At 43.1% G+C, this 17,882-nt stretch overlaps 1 protein-coding gene across 1 annotated transcript in view; it reads left to right on the top strand.

Moving 5' to 3' along the window:
• DCHS2 (dachsous cadherin-related 2) overlaps positions 1-17,882 on the top strand; it is a 256,998-nt gene that overhangs the window by 166,946 nt on the left and 72,170 nt on the right. The window contains exons 5-9 of the mRNA XM_060178924.1: positions 244-1,266; positions 3,693-3,880; positions 5,689-5,788; positions 14,519-14,676; positions 15,746-16,589. Of these exons, the coding sequence (XP_060034907.1) occupies positions 244-1,266; positions 3,693-3,880; positions 5,689-5,788; positions 14,519-14,676; positions 15,746-16,589 (2,313 nt within the window). The remainder of the gene's footprint in view (positions 1-243; positions 1,267-3,692; positions 3,881-5,688; positions 5,789-14,518; positions 14,677-15,745; positions 16,590-17,882) is intronic.

The raw sequence follows: 17,882 nt of genomic DNA on the forward strand, positions 1-17,882 counted from the left end.
GGTTTAAGGTGATGCTGGGTATTGAACCTGGGAGCTCAGAGCCTCAGGCATGAAAATCTTTTTGCATAACCACTATGCTGCTTCCCCCGTCCAGTATTTCTCTATCTCCATTCAGTGAATAAATAGACCCTGTTGGTTAAGTACATCTGTCATCACTGTTTTGTGTTTACAGCAATTCTAGTGGGTGCTTTCATGATGTTATTTTTGCCTTAGAGTGATTGTTTTCTCCATCCCCATCCCCAGACTCTTCAGAGTCCCTGATCTACAGCATCTCCTCTGGCGACCCTCTCGGCCAGTTCTCCATCCACCCCTGGCTGGGCGCCATCCGCACCCGGAAGCCCCTGGATCATGACTCTCAGCCAACTGTGACTCTCACGGTGCAGGCACAACTCGGGGGCTCAGGGGCCTGCAGCAGTGCCGAGGTCAACATCACGGTGCTGGATGTCAATGACAATGCCCCGGTGTTCCCCAGAACCTGGGACGAGGTGCATGTCCCCTGGGGCACCCGGCCGGGCACAGCCCTGTATCGCGTGCGGGCTGAGGACCGGGACAGCGGGCACAATGGCCGAATCCACTACTCCCTCGCCAGCCCGCACCCCACCGCCTTCTCCGTGGACCCGGGACTCGGGGTGCTGTTTCTCACTGCCAGCCTGGGGCCCGAGGAGCCCCAGAAGCTCATGCTCACACTCCGGGCCCAGGACCTCGGCCTTCCTCCCCGGGCAGCCCTGCTCCAGCTGACAGTGGTGCTGGAGCCCCAGGACCCCCGCCCAGCCCTGATCTTTGAAGACCTGGAGTACCAGGTGGAGGTGAGCGAGGCCCTGCCCCTGGCCGCCCAGGTCCTGCGGGTCCAGGCTGGCTGGCTAGGGGTCCCACACGTGCACCTGAAGCCCCCCCGGTACTTTCTGGAGGCCAATGCCGATGCCGCCCTATTCACCATCCACCCTGACTCGGGGGCCATCTCTCTGCGGAGGCAGCTCAACTATGAATCCAGGCAGGCCTATCGCTTCAGGGCCTTCGCCGGCCACCCTGAGGAGGGCACCCTGTCCCCCACTGCCAGCACCTGGGTGTCCGTCCGTATCCTGGATGAGAACGACAACACCCCGGCCTTCTGGCAGGACGAGCTGTTCCTGCACCTGGAGGAGGGCCCCCTGCCCCGCGGGGTCATCGCCACGGTTGCTGCGGGGGACAGAGACTCTGGGAGCAACGGGCGGCTGTCATACTTCCTTCTGTCCGGTGGGAAGTCCTTCAGGATGAACCCCACTACAGGTAGTATCAGGGCTTGCTCAATCTCTGGACAAGCGAGTGCTTGTAATTCCAGCTGTTCGCAAATAACCTTATGCAATTGTAGTATCGTGAACTTGTGAACTTTTATTAAAGACATATGCATTTCATTTGAGATGTCAGACCACGAGGGGTGATGTTAGTCTTCTTAAAGATTTTTCATGTATTCACTGAGTTTGGGTAGAGACAGAGAGAACTTGAGAGAGAAGGGGAGACGTCTAGAGCACTGCTTCATTGCTCTTCACCAGAGCTCTCCTCTGCAGGTGGGAATTGGAGGCTTGAACGTGGGTCCAGGTCCACTGTAACCTGTGCTGTCAGCCAGGTGTGCCTCCACCCAGCCTGGAAAATATTCATTCATTTATTTATGTTCATTATTTATTATGAAAGAGAAAGTGAGAGAAGGAGGTATGTGTGTGCATATGGAGAGAGAGACAGAGAAACATTTAAAAATTGGAATATAATTTTTACTAGAGTGACTTAGTCTTTCATTAACTCACACCCAGCTATTGTCAATACATAGCTAGCTCTTATTCTCAACTATGGGTTCAGCTTGAGATGAATTGGACAATTCCTTGTGGAAAGTCAATTTTTCCATCAACCGTTCTTTGGGCTCTTAGATGTCTTTAAGACAGCTTCAGATGTTCTATAAAATATAGATGTTACTGATGCAACAACTAAAACTCATCAGGTACCATCACAATGTCACGCTATTGATACAGTTCCCCATTCTCATTTTGAAAGGGCAGATACTGAGGATTTTTGAATCTTAACTATGATATTAAGTATAAAGACCTTGTCACAAGCCAAGTGTATACTGTGCAAATTGATAAGGAAAAGTCCTTGCCCATCTGGGATTTGGTGATGTGTCCAAATTGGGCATGACCTTTGTGTCTGTTTTACAAAATAACTATCATTTAATTACCATAACTACTTATAAATAAATCATATACAGGCTAAGAAGACAACACAGTGGTTATGCAGAAGGTTTTCATACCTGAGGCTCTGAAGTTCCAGGCTCAACTCCCAGCACCACCATAAGACAGAGCTGAACACTGGAGCATCTCTCTCTCTACAACCCTCCATTTCTCCCTCTTCCTTTGCACCATTCTCTCTGCATTCCTCTCATTAAAACAAAGTTGAATAAAATGAGTCATATAATTTGCAGCTAGCTAGGGAAACAGAATCAAAGTGTGAGGGCGTGTGCCCAGTGTCACAGAGTGACAGAGGTGAGAGATTCCCACTTTGTAGAGCCTAATAGGTACCACTGATGCCGCAGCCTATGTTAGTGATACTCCCTGCCCTGTAGTAGGACAGAATTGGAATCCAGCTCTGAGTCACCAGGAACAAGACTAGTAGCCTCATTCTGTAAGTCAGGAAAATATTTCTTCCTTCCAGCAGAGGGCGCACATTCTGCAGGTCAGTAACTTGCCAAGAATACTGCAAACCGGATGTATTTATTTATTTATTTGTTTATTTATTTATTTTTGTTGGTAGAGAGAAAGAGAGAGAGAATCAAGAGATAGATCCAGGGTAACCACTGGCGCATGCAATGCTGGGGATCGAACTTAGGACTTCAAGCTTGAGAGTTTATCTGCTGTGCCATCTTTCTTGGCTGAAATGATAGGTTTGAGCTGTGAAAATGTTTTTGTTTTTGTTGTTGTTGTTGTTGTTGCTGATGCTGTTGTTGTTATAACTTTAAGGCAGTGCTTACAGCTGCCACATATGCTATAATTGACAATGTGTAAATTACTTGTGTGTGACCATGCTTGCTTCTGGGAGCACTGAGAAGACGGTTCCGAGTTCTTCACAGAACCTGGAACCAAATTGAATACTTGTGAGGGGAGCACTGTGGATGATTGGGAGGCTTATTTTTTAAATAGATGTATAGAGAGGGAGAGCTATTGTTAGGGAGAGAGTGAGACAGCACTACTCAGCTCTTAGTTTGTAGTGGTGTTGAGAATTGAACGAGATTCTCCGAGGTCTGAGTTCATCTTGAGTTCTAAAGCTGAGCTGTCTTCCTTGTCAGCAGGGAGGACCTTCATTTCTCTGTTGTATTTAACAGTATGGTGAGGGGAATGCTGTGAATCTAAATCTGTGTTGTCATTATGTCTCTTCAGAATATCTTAGCCTTTTTATTATAAATACATTGTTTCAGTCCTGTTATGGCAGCGAATGGCAGGAATTTGAAATATAAAGAATAACACATTTGAAGTGTCATTTTTTTTTCCAGGGGGAACTTCAGAAATTCTCCCAAGTCTAGAGCTAAGTCATTCATGCAGGTAGGTGGTCCAGAGAGTTTGTGCTTTTGCTCAGGGCTTCATGTATGATTCTCTGTTCTGTGAACTATGTCAGATGTGCCTGACTTCCTGCGCAGAGTGTCAGCCTCCCTTGTCCTGCTCCGTGTTCCTCAGGTGAACTCATCAGCTGGGTGGCCCTGGATAGAGAGCATCAGGGGCACCACCAGATGACTGTCCTGGTGACCGACCATGGCACCCCACCTCGAAACGCCACCATGACGGTCTACATCTCGGTAACTGACGTCAATGACAACCGGCCCTCCTTCCCACAGTGTCCCCCTGGCCAGGAGTTACACATTCAGGTTGGTGGAGTGAAGCAGGCTCCTTGTGGGTTTGCTGCCTTCTCAGTTGTTTGTTTGGAGCACCACCTTGTGGTCAAAAGTGTGCATTTACCCAAGCAGTCTTGGGGTGGCAGTGCACACTCTTCACAGAGACCTAGACATCATGTACATCACCGGCAGAAAAAGACCCACATTACAAGATGGGTGTATGTGCACATCCAGCTGTTTTCTGACAGTGTGACTTCATCACTGTTTACAGACACAGCAGTAACCCATCACCACCCACGTCTCCGTTCAGAGCCCTTGAGACTAAGCTCTAAGATGTCAGCAAAAGTTGGGGGGGGGCAGTGTATAGTTTCACAGTCGACAGACACATGTGTTCAGAGATTGTCAAATGAGCTTTATGAGCATGTGGAGAACTTCTCTCTGCTTGAACATGCTCTCCATCTTCTTAGCATCCGTGTTTTGTAGCATATGAGGTGATGTACATAGTTAATAAATATCGCTTGAAGGTGCTCATACTTGGGAAAGAAATGAATGGGCTGTGTGAGTAAAAGTTTGGAAGCTGTTGCTACAAGAAACAACTGAACATGAGATATTGTGAATATTGAGCAGATCACAAAAGTGATATTAATAATCTTACACTCACCATCCATAGTTTTTCCTAAAGAGAATTGTCTCAAAGTAAACCAATGTTGTTGCTGCTGTTATCGCCACCATGCTTTGTGCTGGCCAGTTTCACTGCTCCCTTTTAAATTCAGATAGAGAAACAAGAAGAAAGAAAGCGGGAGAGAGAGAGAGACATGTCACCACAGCCCTGCTCCACTGCTCATGGAGCCTCCCCTCGGTGCAGTCGGTGCGGTGCCCCATGTGGTGCAGAGACCTCAAGTCCTGGTTCTCATGCACGGTAGAGTGTGTGCTCTACTGAGTGAACACTCCCTCTGCCATAAAATTCAGTTAAATGCTATGTGGTTATGATTTAAATTGTGTCATTAAAACAGCCTGTGGATAGAGTTGAGGAGATAGCACAGCAGTAGTGCATAGGACTTGCCTGTGAGAGGTTCAAGGTTTGATTTCTGGAACCACCAAAGAGAGCTTTGTGGTGTTTGGATTTGACTAAAAATGCTTATGTATATATGTACACGGATGCGTATGACGTATATGTCTTCTATTCTGAAGCTTAAGTGAGCAACTTCAGTACCACTTTGTTGAGGGAATGTTGATTTCCAGCATCGTTGTCATGAGGGCACCTTTCCAAGCATCCCCAAGACAGGTGTCAGCACAGCTCACCCTCCACCAAGCCCCCATGCAGGCCTCAGGATTCTAAGCCTGGAGCCCAGCTCTACACACACATTTCAATATTCCTGAAAAGTCCTTATGAATTCAGGAGCTATGTTCTTAAGTGAGGCATGTTTATTTTTAAAGAAAAAAATAAAGGTTTATATTTTTACTTAATATATTTTGAGTCATAACCACAGTCTGTAAATGTGTTCTGAGAAGGTGATTAATGAGGAGATGAGCGACTTCTTAAATTATAGCCCGAGTCTAAGTTGGGTAGTTAGCTCAACTTCCTCATTGTAAGATCAAAATGACTTGAAATGCTCCCACATGATTAGCTCAGAGCAAGTTAAAGGATTTAAATTTGCTACGTGGATTTTTCTTTCATGGAGTTACAACCATAGAACTATAACGTGGTAGATATTTGATTTGTGTGTGGATTTATAGAGAGTTTTAAAATGCCTAGTAGTGGTGTGTTCTTTCACGGAGAGGTGTGATCATTTTCCTTTCTAAAAATTCGCTGATTTCTAAGCCGTTTGTTTCAATGACAGGTCCTGGAAGGCCAACCAGCAAATATGTTGGTTACAACCATCTTTGCGAAGGATATTGATGAAGGGAACAATGCCGAAGTCGTCTATTCCCTCTCTTCAGGTAAAAGTCACTAGCCATAAAGGCATAAAGGATTTTATGCACCTTTGAGAATTTCCTCTTTGTCTGTTAGCTATCTCCTCCTGAAAAAATAATGGACTCTGAAAATAGCACTGAATTATAAGCAAAATGCATTTGTTACTGTCTAGAATGACCTTCATGGTGAAAAGAATAGAGCAGTTTAATGAAAAATCACCCAGAATTTTTCTGTTTGAAATGGAAACCAATCACTCCCCTCAAATGAGTATTTGTCAGTGGTGCAAAGTGCAAGTCAACTTTTAGTGAAAATAGGAGTTAGTGGATAGAAAGTGATACTAAGTACAAAGAAATATGACTATGAAAACCAAGTATCTGCATCTTTGTGAAGATCAAATATTATTTATTTTAAATTTGATTTATCAGGCTATTTATTTAATAATACAAAGTGAACTTGAGAGGGAAAGGGAAGAGAGAGAGAGAGACACCATAGCACTGCTTCACTGCTTGTGAAAGGAAGACATGACAGAGAGATCAGCATTTGTGAACCTACAGCCCAGCCTCATTTGAAGACAGCTTTTCCTTTTTTATTTATAAAATAAAAAATACCAACAAAACCACAGGATAAGAGGGGCACGATTCCACACAGTTCCTACCACCAGAGTTCCGTATTCCATCACCTCCCTTGAAAGCTTTTCTATTCTTTATCCCTCTGGGAGCATGGACCCAGGATCATTGTAGGGTGCAGAAGGTGGAAGGTCTGGCTTCTGTAATTGCTTCTCCATTGGGCATGGGCATGGGCATTGGCAAGTTGATCCATACTCCCAGCTTGTCCCTGTCTTCCCCTAGTGGGGCAGGGCTCTGGGGAGGTGGGGGTCCAGGGTATATTGGTGAGGTCCTCTGTCCAGGGAAGTCAGCTCTTTTTCTGTGTCCTTTCCTCCTCTGTGTTTGAGATGATTTCATTCTTACCTTTATCTTGCTTATATCAGTCTCTTACTCTATTCTAATCTGCTACTAGGAGGAGAAACTCCTTTTACAAGCAAGATCAGTTAGGTCAGTAATATATATGTATATATTTAATTTTTATTTATAAAAAGGAAACACTGACAAAAACCATAGGATAAGATGGGTACAACTCCACACAATTTCTACCATCAAAACTCCGTATCCCATCCCTTCCCCTTCTAGCTTTTCTATTCTTTATCCCTCTGGAATTATGGACCAAGGGTCATTATGGGATGCAGAAGGTGGAAGGTCTGGCTTCTGTAATTGCTTCCCTGCTGAACATGGGTATAGAAAGGTCGATCCATACTCCCAGCCTGTCTCTCTCTTTCTCTAGTGGGGCAGCACTCTGGGGAAGCAGGGTTCCAGGACACATTGGTGGGTCGTCTGTCCAGGGAAGTCCAGTTGGCATCATGTTAGCATCTGGAACTTGGTGGCTGAAAAAAAAAGAGTTAATATATAAAGCCAAACAAATTGTTGACTAATCATGCACCCTAAGGCTGGAAAAGTTCATATGAAGAGTTGGGGGGGTCTCCATTTTGTAGATAGTTAGTAGTCCTATTTTAGTTGTATTCCAAAGAACCCATGACTGTACTCGTTTCTTTTTTCCTAATATTTTTATTGTTGACTGTTTTGTTTAGTTGAGTTTGTCATCCCTGCTCTAGGTCAACTTTATCAGATAGAAAGAGACAGATGCCAGAGAGCAAGATAAGCTTCTCCCAGTGTGTTGGAGGTCACACTTGAACGTAGGTCTTGCTCATGACAAAGCCAGGAAGCTAACCACCTTGATCTCGATGACCTTATGGCATCGTCATAGTTCCTTTTCTTTCATAATTTAATGTGGGTTGGGGAAGAAAATTATTTCGTTTTTCTTTTCTTTTCTTTTCTTTTTTGCCTCTAGGGTCATCGTTGTGCCTGCACTATGAACCCACTGCTCCTGGAGGCCACTTTTTACATTTTGTTGCCCTTGTTGTTATTGTTGTTATTGCTGTTGTTGCTGCTGGATAGGATGGAGAGAAATCAAGAGAGGAGGGGAACACAGAGAGGGGGAGAGAAAGATAGACACCTGCAGACCTGCTTCACTGCTTGTGAAGCGCCCCCCCCCGTAGGTGGGTTGCCAGTGGCTCGAACCGGGTTCTTTATACTGGGCCTTGCACTTTGAGCCATGTGTGCTTACCCTGCTGTGATACCACCAGGCCCCCAGAAAATGTATTTCTTGCTATACCAACGAAGTACAGTGATCGAGGGAGCATACACACACAGAGAGGTGAATACACTAACCTGTGCTCCTGACATAGTACTGCTACTTAGAAATAAACAAAACTTGGCCACCTACCATCTATGGACACACAGACTAGAAAGACAGAGTTCCACTTGAGTATAAAACTGTCTCTCTGGGCAGACTGGGAGTATGGATCGACCTGTCAACGCCCACGTTCAGCGGGGCAGCAATTACAGAAGCCAGACCTTCCACTTTCTGCGTCCCACAATGACCTTGGGTCCATACATACTCCCAAAGGGTTAAAGAATAGGAAAGCTATCAGGAGGGGATGGGATACGGAGATCTGGTGGTGGGAATTGTGTGGAGTTGTACTTCTCTTATCCTACGGTTTTGTTAATGTCTCCCTTTTTAAATAAATACAAAATAATAAAAAAAATATCTCTCTGGAGGGAAGGGGGAACAGGATTTGGAGGTGCGCACAGGTTCTCTGCTATGTGTAGACTATTGTTTCTTTCTTTCTTTTTTTGTTTTTTGCCCCCAGGGTTATTGCCGGGGCTTGGTGCCTGCATCACGAATCCACTGCTCCTGGAGACCATTTTTCCCCTTTTGTTGCCCTTGTTGTTCCATCATTGTTATGGTTATTATTATTGTTGTTGCTGCTGCTGTCGTTGGATAGGACAGAGAGAAATTGAGAGAGGAGGGGAAGACAGAGGGGGAGAGAAAGATACATACCTGCAGACCTGCTTCACTGCTTGTGAAGCGACTCCCCTGCAGGTGGGGAGCGTGCGCTTAACCCACTGCGCCACCGCCCGACTCCCTATTATTTCTTTTTAAAAGAGTCAAGGAAAAGTAGGAATTTTATCAGTGTGAAAATAGTTAGTTACAAGGAATCTCATTATACTTTTTGAATGTCTGAGATGTAATTTTTTAGGAATTAACTTCTGGGGATCTAGGTGGTGGTGCGCCAGTTAAGTGCACAGATTTCCATGTTCAAGGACAGGTTCAAGACCCTACTCCTAACTGCATGTGGGGGCTGGGAGTGGGGGGTGGTTCTTCGAAGCAGGTCTGCAGGTGTCTCGCTTCCTCTCCCTACCTATCTCCATCTCCCCCTCTCAATTTCTCTCTCTCTCTTTTTTCTTTGCCTCCAGTGTTATTACTGGGCTCAGTGCTGGCACCATGAATCTATGACTCCTGATGGCCATCTTTTCATTTACTGGACAGGACTGAGAGGAGAGAGAGAGGGAGAGACACCTGCAGACCTGCCTCACTGCTTGTAAAGCATCCACCCTGCAGGTGGGGAGTGGGGGGCTCGAATCTGTATCCTGTGCTTCATACTAGGTGCACTTAACCGACCCCCCCCAATTCTCTCTGTCCTATCAAATAAAAGTAGAAAGAAAAAGAAAAGGAGAAAAATGGCTGCCAGAATTGGTGGATTCCTATTGCCACCACTGAGTCCCAGCAATAACCCTAGTAGCAAATAGATAGATAGATAGATAGCAAAATAATAATGTGGTGAAACTTACTGTGTTACTCATTAGTCTTTTCTTCATCCACTCACAAAATAGGGGAAACTAAAGTATAAGGCTCAAATAAAGAGATAAAGGGGTTTGGTGACACACCCGGTTGAGTGCACATGCTACAGTGCACAAGGACCCAAGTTCCAGCCCCTGATCCCCACCTGCAGGGGGAAAGTTTCACAAGTGGTGAAGCAGTACTGCAGATATCTCTCTGTCTCTCTTCTTCTCTATCTCCCCCTTCCTGCTTGATTTCTGATGTCTCTTATCCAATAAATAAATAAAGATAATAATAATTAAAAAGCCTGCGTGGCAAGAAAAAAGTCTTTAAAAAAGAGATAAAGGGAGCAAAAAGATAAATCACATTCATGAAATTACTTCTCAGTGTTCTTGTGAATTAATACATCAAAGCATAGAAATCACAACTGGCTAATGTTACGTAATGTCCTCATCAATGCCCCAACAATATTAATGATTTTTTTATTGTTTTAATAATTCCTAAAGTGCCTATTCCATGACAATGACTCATCAGCCAGTAAATTTAAAAGGTGAACATTTCAGCTTATTCTCTGAGATTGAAAATGTTTTGTTTACTTAAATTATTTTACTTGATAGGAAAGAAAGAAACAGAGAGAGGAAGGGGAGAGAGAGTGGGAGAGAGACAGACACCTGCAGCCTTGCTTCACCACTCGTGAAGCTTTCCCTCTGCAGGTGGGGACAGGATGCTTGAACCTGGGTCGTTGCACATGCTAACATGGGCACTTAACCAGGTGCACCACCACTTGGCTCCTTCTATGATACTAAATTTAGGTAGAAAAGTTTATATTGAACTTGTGAGATACTTTAGTATGTATGTTCTCTGTTCACTGAAAAAGGCCCAGAGACCATCATTATCCCTTATGTTCAGGATAGGACCTCTCCCAACTAGGTTCAACCAAAACAAACAAACAAACAAACAACAACAACAACAAAACACCCAGGGGTTCTTGTAGAAATGGTTGGTTGATGCCAGGCCTCAGACAGGAAGTTTACAAGATGAGTCTAAGATGGAGTCATAGATGACAGAGGAAAGTTCTGAAGAACTAATAAGATCATATCAGAAAAAGCTCAGGAACCAGTCTTAACAGGATCTCTGTGTTAACTGATGGGACAGATTCACCAATAATTTATTCATCAATAAAGATAATAATGACAATAGATCCAAATCTTTCTAAAATGCTTGAGCTTATGATTAATATTTCTTTGATCAGAAACTACCAGCAGACCTCTGATTGCCACAGCTGGAGTAGCAGAGACATACGTGAACCAGTCCATATTTTGAGAGCCATTAAATATAAGTGTAGGCTCACACATTTACCCTCACATTCCTGTTTCACAGGATTGTAAGTAAGTAGAAGAGTGGAAAATTCTCACTATTGATATCTACCTAATGGATGAAGAAGAGATAATAGACTCAGAGTCCACTTTTGAACACTTCGTAAGTCATTATTGTTTCAGTGGAGGCCAAAGTCAGAAAAAGAGACCATCAGCAAAAGTAGGCTTCTGAAAGGAGACACTCTCAAAACATTTTGATTTCTTCCTTTATTTCATTTTTGACCCAGTAGTTGTTGAGGAGGGTACTGTTGAGCTTCCACATTTTGGGACTATTACTAATCTTTTGTTGATTGTTAAGTGTTAGTTTAATTCCACTATGGTCTGAGAAGATGCTTGGGATGATTTCAATGCTCTTGAATTTGCTGATGCTGTCTTTGTGGCCTAACATATGGTCTATCCTTGAGAATGACCCCTGTGGGCTTGAGTAAAATGAGTATTCCAGTTTCTTGGGGTGAATGACTCTGAAAATGTCCAATAGTTCTAGTTTATCTATCTCCTCATTTAGCTCCCTCATTTTTTAAATTGATTTTGTGCCTGGATGATCTGTCAAGCTGAGAGCGTGGGGTGTTTCCAATACTATGACTGTGTTGCTGTAATATATTGCTGTAGCTCTTTCAGTAGATGTTTGATGTATTTAGATGGCTTCTCATTGGGTCATAGATGTTAATAATTGCTAAGTCCTCTTGATTGACTGATCCACTGAGCATTAAGTAGTTTCCATCCCTATCTTTTTAAATTTTATCTATTTTAAAGTCTATCGTGTCAGATATGAGCATAGCTGCTCCTGCACTTTTTGTGGGCCATTGGCTTGTATGATAGTTTTCCATCTCTTCACTTTGAGTCTGTGTTTGTCTTGTTGAGTTAGGTGGGTTTCCTGTAGACAGCATATTGTTGGGTTGTGTTTTCTGATCCATCTTCCTACTCTGTGTCTTTTAATAGGTGAATTCAGGCCATTTACATTTATTGATATCAAATATTGAAGATATTTTAATGACATTCTTGTAGAATTTTAGAGTGTTCTGATATATGGCATATTTATGGTGGTCTGACTATTTATAAGAGACTTTTCAGAACTTCTTTCAGGGCAAGTTTGGTGATAGTTGTTTCTTTCAACTGCTTGTCTGAGAAGGTTTTTATGCCTCCATCTAGTCTGAATGACAGTCTAGCAGGATACAATAGTCTTGGTTGAAAGCCTTTCTCATTGAGCACTCGATAGATACCTTGCCATTCTCTTCTGGCCTGTAGTGTTTGTGTGGAGAAGTCTGCTGCTAATCTTACGGGTTTTCCTCTGTAGGTGACTCTTTGTTTTTCTCTTGCAGCCATCAGGATCCTTTCTTTATCCTTATTTCTTTCCATTCTAAATATGATGTGTCTTGGTGTCTTTAAGTCTGAATTAATTCTGTTTGAGACCCTCTGGGCTTCTTGAATCTCTATATCTTTGTTGTTGTCTAGACTAGAGAAGTCCTCAGCTATTATGTCCTGAAGAATGATTTCTTCCCCTCCCTCTCTTTCTTCCTCTGGTAAGCCAGTAATGTGTATATTATTTCTTTTGAAGTCATCCCATAGGTCTCTGTTGTTGTTTTCAGTATCTCTTAATCTCTTTTTGAGATCTCTTGTCTCTAATTTTTTACTTGTCTCTAATTCATCCTAATTCTGTCTTCAGCCTCATTTATTCTATTCTGTCTCCCCTGTAGTGTTTTCTGGAGTTCATTTATTTTGTTACCCTGTCCTGATACTGTTTTAGCTTGTTCAGCTAGTTATGTTCTTAGCTCAGCTATTTCAGCTTTCAGCTCTCTAATAACTTTGAAATAACTAATGTTTTCTTCCAGAGTCTCATTTGTTGTTTCTGCGTTTCTGATGACAATTCTTTCAAACTCTTTACTCACTCCTGTGATTATTTCTTTAACTTGTTTTTGGATGTAGACCTCATTATTTTGTGCTTCTATCTTTGAGGGGCTTTTAGCTGGATCCTTGTCCTGGTTCATTTCTCTAATATTTCTTCTTGTTTGTTTAACCATTCTATATGTTATGAGGTCCCTCTCTCAGTACTTTTCAAATTACTGATCACTCTTGCCTGGATTGACTTGTGTCTATGTAAGGTACATAAAGGGTTGTGGAAATTGAGTTATTTCAATATTATTTTAATCCCTGAGTTGGAACACAGTAGCTTTTAAAGGCTCTTTTGTTCTTTTTCTTCTCTGTAGGCTATGGGAGCCTGAGGGCTTTTAAACTATAAGTGGGCTTCTTAGCTTAATCCCTCACTCCTGACCAAGAGATAAAGAAGGGTGGGGGGGGGAGATAATACAGTGGTTATGCAAAGAGAGTCTCACAGCCCAAGAATCCAAAGTTCTAGGCTCAATTCAGCTTCTCTGCTAAGCTAGGCAGCACCGCTGGGCCCTGTGAGTTTCTAAACAAGTCCTGTTTATAGTATGTAGGTTCTGAGGCAATTATTCACTATGTTCTCATCAGGAGAACAACATGGAAAGGCTCATACCACACAGCCCCACCACTAGGCTACCATGGTATAGATCTTCTCCTGAGTTTCCTGATTACTTCTCTTTCCCCTGGTATCAACACAGGGCCTGCCCCCTGCTGCTCCAGATTCTGAGGGCAGTAGCAATGGAGACTCACAGTTGCATTTGGTGAGTCTTAGGGCAGTCCTATCCTCCCTTCAGCCATCTTTTTGTTGGCCAAACAGACAGGAGGTAGTGCCTCAACTGGTAAACTGTTGGACTGTTACCAGCCACTTAGACTCCTCTCTGTCCACGAGCTACATGTATTTGCACTTACCGGTGATTTCGTGGGTTCCTGAAGTCGTTCTAGTCCTTCCTTGTTGTGGTCTCAGATGATCTCTCCTGAAAGGAAACACAAAACAGCACTCAGGGTACAGTCTTGCTCCCAAAGTTGAACCTGAATTGATTAATTCTCTCTGTCTACCTTCCAATTTGAGGAAGACAGAGCAGAGAGGAACAGACTAAGCTATACACTGGAGGTAAGAAATCAAATATAGTTCATAAGGAACTTAAGAATAAATGGTCAGTCTAGTTTCTCCAAACTTGCAAGAATGAATAAGAATATGGACAACAGGAATACACAGATTGAAGATACATATGGACATAGACTTGATGTTAAACCTAAATGAACAGGGCCAGCAAAATAGGTTACCTGGATATGTCCTTGGTTTGTTATGTGCAGGATCCAAATTTGAGTCTAGGCCCCACTGCACTGAAGGACGCTTTGGGGCTGTAGTTGCTTCCCAGTCTTTCTCCCCATCTCTTTCTGTCCCAGTTTTGAAGCAGCCTCCTTGTAAAGCTCAGGCCATGCGTTGTCTCTGAGTCGCCATCTTGACTCTGCCCCTCGGCCTTGAGATTTTTATGGATTATTTCAATGACAGCTATGTGATAAGTACTTAAACGTTCACTTTACCATTCTGCTTTTTAATATCTTCAAAAATTTTCATAAGGAAAAATTGAAACCTGTTGCTTCTTACTACTTCTTTGGTCCTAATTTTTGTGTTTACACTTCTATAGGGCTTAAGGCAAGTCAAAGACGTCTTCTCAATGAACACAGATATGTTTGGACAGGTTCTACCTTCTTCACTGTAAGACTAACATTAGTTTCTTAATTTTGTTTGTGTGTGTGTAGGAGACAGCTGTGATCACTTCAAGATTGATGCCAACAGTGGTGAAATAAGAACCACCACCACCCTGGCCTCTGAGTCTAGACCTTCCTATAGGATGACTGTTCTCGCCAGTGACCAGGGCGTGCCTCCTCTCCAAAGCCAGGCCGTTGTTAATATCCAGGTAATGTTCCACCATCACCACACAAGGTGAAAGGGCGCTCTACAGGTTTCATCCAGTTTTGACACAGATGTGCAGAGTGAAGACCCACAAAATGCCTGAGTGCCAGTTTAAGAGAGCACATACCTATGTGCCTCTGATTCTCACTGGAAAAATGCTTGCGTCCAACTCATCTTTCACTTGAACCCTGTAGAATTCCTGGCATGACCCTTAGCTTTATCATTCTGTCAGCATTTGTGTTGCTTCAAGATGTACCAAAAGCATCTTCTTTTCCTTTCTTTCTTATTGTGGGGGGCCTGGTAGATTTGTAGGAGACACTTGAATGTAAGCAAGTGGCCAGTAATTAATCACATAATTTTGGGTCATTATTTTTAGACTTAGAAAAGCCACATGAGATCCATATTTTAAGGCTTTCATCAGATGAGCAAGTTTGGGGAAGTCCTCATAGCAGGAGAAAACTTATACCGACCAGTCAAAAACAAGAGGACTGCATAGCTGGATTCATGTGCTCACGCATGTGATGATCTGTAACGTGAATATCAGTCTGTACAACAGTCAAGAATACTCATTCCCAGGACTTTCCAAATTCTTCCCTTTATTGACTAAGAATATATGGATTAGGAGAAAATTGTAATCATGATAACTCATGTCTCTGGTTTCAGATAAACAAAGACACATGAGACTTAAACGTACACAGATGTTAATATGGATAGATGGTCTTTAGGATTTCGAGTAATGTGGAGAACCAGCTATCCCATAATTCTCACTGCAGAGTCCCATCACTCTTCAGCTTAGCTGTAGTATGGCCTCAGCAAACTCTCACTTCACACTTTACAGCAGTTGAGGGAATAGAGCATACTGTAGTTCATCTCTTGTGTAACATGCCATTTTTGAACGTCAAGTGACAAACTGAAGTTATATAGTAGGGATGGAGATACTCTCTCCCAGTGAGCAGGTGACATAACAAGTAGACGAAGTTGGTCCCCAAGCTAATTGTATCACATACACTAACTCAACTCCTAAAATAAAAATGAAACTCCCAGTGAACAGCTCCTACTTCTCCTAATTTCAGGTGATACCACTATCCAGAGGCAGAGCTGCCATTTCTCAGGATATCAGACATTTGGCTCTACCAGAAAACATGAAGCCTGGGAAAATAATGAGCTTGCTCGACTCACCCGATGGACTTCAACACCGTCAGGACAAACAGTTACACTTCAGTCTTGCTGCCGGTGACAAGGATGGTCACTTTGAAGTGGACCCCATGACAGGAGATGTGTTCCTTTCTAAGGAGCTCAATTATGAAATGGCTCCTCATTATCTTTTCAGGGTGGTGACCAAAGACCACAGCAAAAGCCCTCCCCTGAGCAGCACCATTTTCCTGAGTGTCGAGGTGGAAGACCAGAATGACCACACCCCATCTTTCCAGGATGAATTCCTGGTGTTAAGTGTAGAAGAAAATGTCCCCCTGGGAACTGTGGTGCATATCTTCAATGCCAAAGATGGTGACGGTAGTGTTTTGAACAGCAGAATCCAATACTTCATTGAATCCCACCACCCTGGAGTGAATCCATTTCTCATCCACCCCTCGTCTGGCGCCCTAGCCACTGCATCGCCCCTTGACAGAGAGCTAGTTCCCACTGTTTTTCTGACTGTGACTGCATCCGATCAGGCGGTGAATGTGACAGACAGGCGACTGAAATCACTGATGGCCAAGATCGTGATCTTGGACGTGAATGACCACAGCCCCACCTTCACATCTTTCCCCATCATCCATGTCAAAGAGGATGCTGTCGTGGGCTCCTTGGTGTACCGGCTAACTGCGGAGGACCCAGATGAAGGAAGGAATGGAAAGGTCACATACAGCATTCTCTCTGGAAATGAAGACCGGACCTTTCTGCTAGATGAGTCCTCAGGTACCTTATATGCTGCGGTAGCTAAAGCCTTTAGCCCATGATGACATTTATGTTACTCTCTTTCCTCTGTTAATATGATAATTTTCAAGATGCATATGCTTTAAAGAAAATTGACTGGCTTGATTATTTAACTTCTATTATGATAGAAAGTTTGTATTCAGAGACTCATAATATTGACTAGACCTTGTAGCTAACTCGGGTTTCCTGGACAATTACATACTAGCAGCTTTATCTGCAGTCATTGTGAGTCTCCTCAGAGGATAGAAGACAATATCCACAGCGAGTGAAGGCATAACTTGACTAGTCCACAGCCTGGGTCAGACACTTAAGTCTGGAAGCTTCTCTTTAAGGTCATGCACACATGGATTTGTGAATAGCAGAATAAATTCAGATAGTGAGAGCCCTATTTTTCACATTATCTGTAGCATTTCACTAGTTTTCACAGAAATACGTATGCAGTGTCAAGTTCTCTGCAGAAATGTCATGCCACTTGTCTTGCTGTCACTGTGTTGCCAGGTAACAACATCTACTGATACTAAAAGTTTTGATGTAGTTTAGTGGAATATTTTGTGTCATTCTTGTGAAATCAGTTTTTATTTTTGATGACATTGAAGAAATGAACTACCATATCATTGTCTTTTTTAAAAAATGAGAGTTTTTTTTTAACGCATCATAGGAAAAAAAAATCTGATCAGCCAGAGCAATGTTTCAACTCATAGAGTGTCAAACTCGAGTGGCTGAATTTCTGCTGTGATCTCCGTGTACCAGAGTCGTGCTCTGGCTTCTGGCTTCTGGCTTCTGGTCTCTCTCTCTCTTTCCCTTCCTCCCTCTCTCGTGAAACATTCTCTTCAAAAGTCCTGAGTTCAGTTGTCAGCACTGCCATAAGCCAGAGCAGTGCTCTTAAAAAGAAGAAGAAGAAGAAAAGGGGAAAAAAGAATTACTCTCATATGTAATAAATCTTGAAAAAAAAAAAAAGAAAAAAAATTTTGAGATGTATACTATTTGGCCCAACTGCTAGTAAGAGCATTATTTGGAATCAGGCCGAATGTGTAGGATTTGGAAGTCATGATTGTAGTCTGTTGGAAAATTTCATCAAAATATTTATTAAATCCTGTACATATGGTTCCATTCTGAGGCGTGCGTGAACACCATCTAACAAGTCAGCTGCCAGAGAGATAGTCCAGGCCTTGCTGCTGATTTCTGCTGGAGCCAGGATCTCCCAGGACCTGTTTTAACAGTACATAAAATGTTTTCCAAGACGCTTAACGAAGGCCTATTTCAGCTTGTTACAGA

Source organism: Erinaceus europaeus, chromosome 19, assembly GCF_950295315.1.
Source record: "Erinaceus europaeus chromosome 19, mEriEur2.1, whole genome shotgun sequence".
NCBI lineage: Eukaryota > Metazoa > Chordata > Mammalia > Eulipotyphla > Erinaceidae > Erinaceus > Erinaceus europaeus.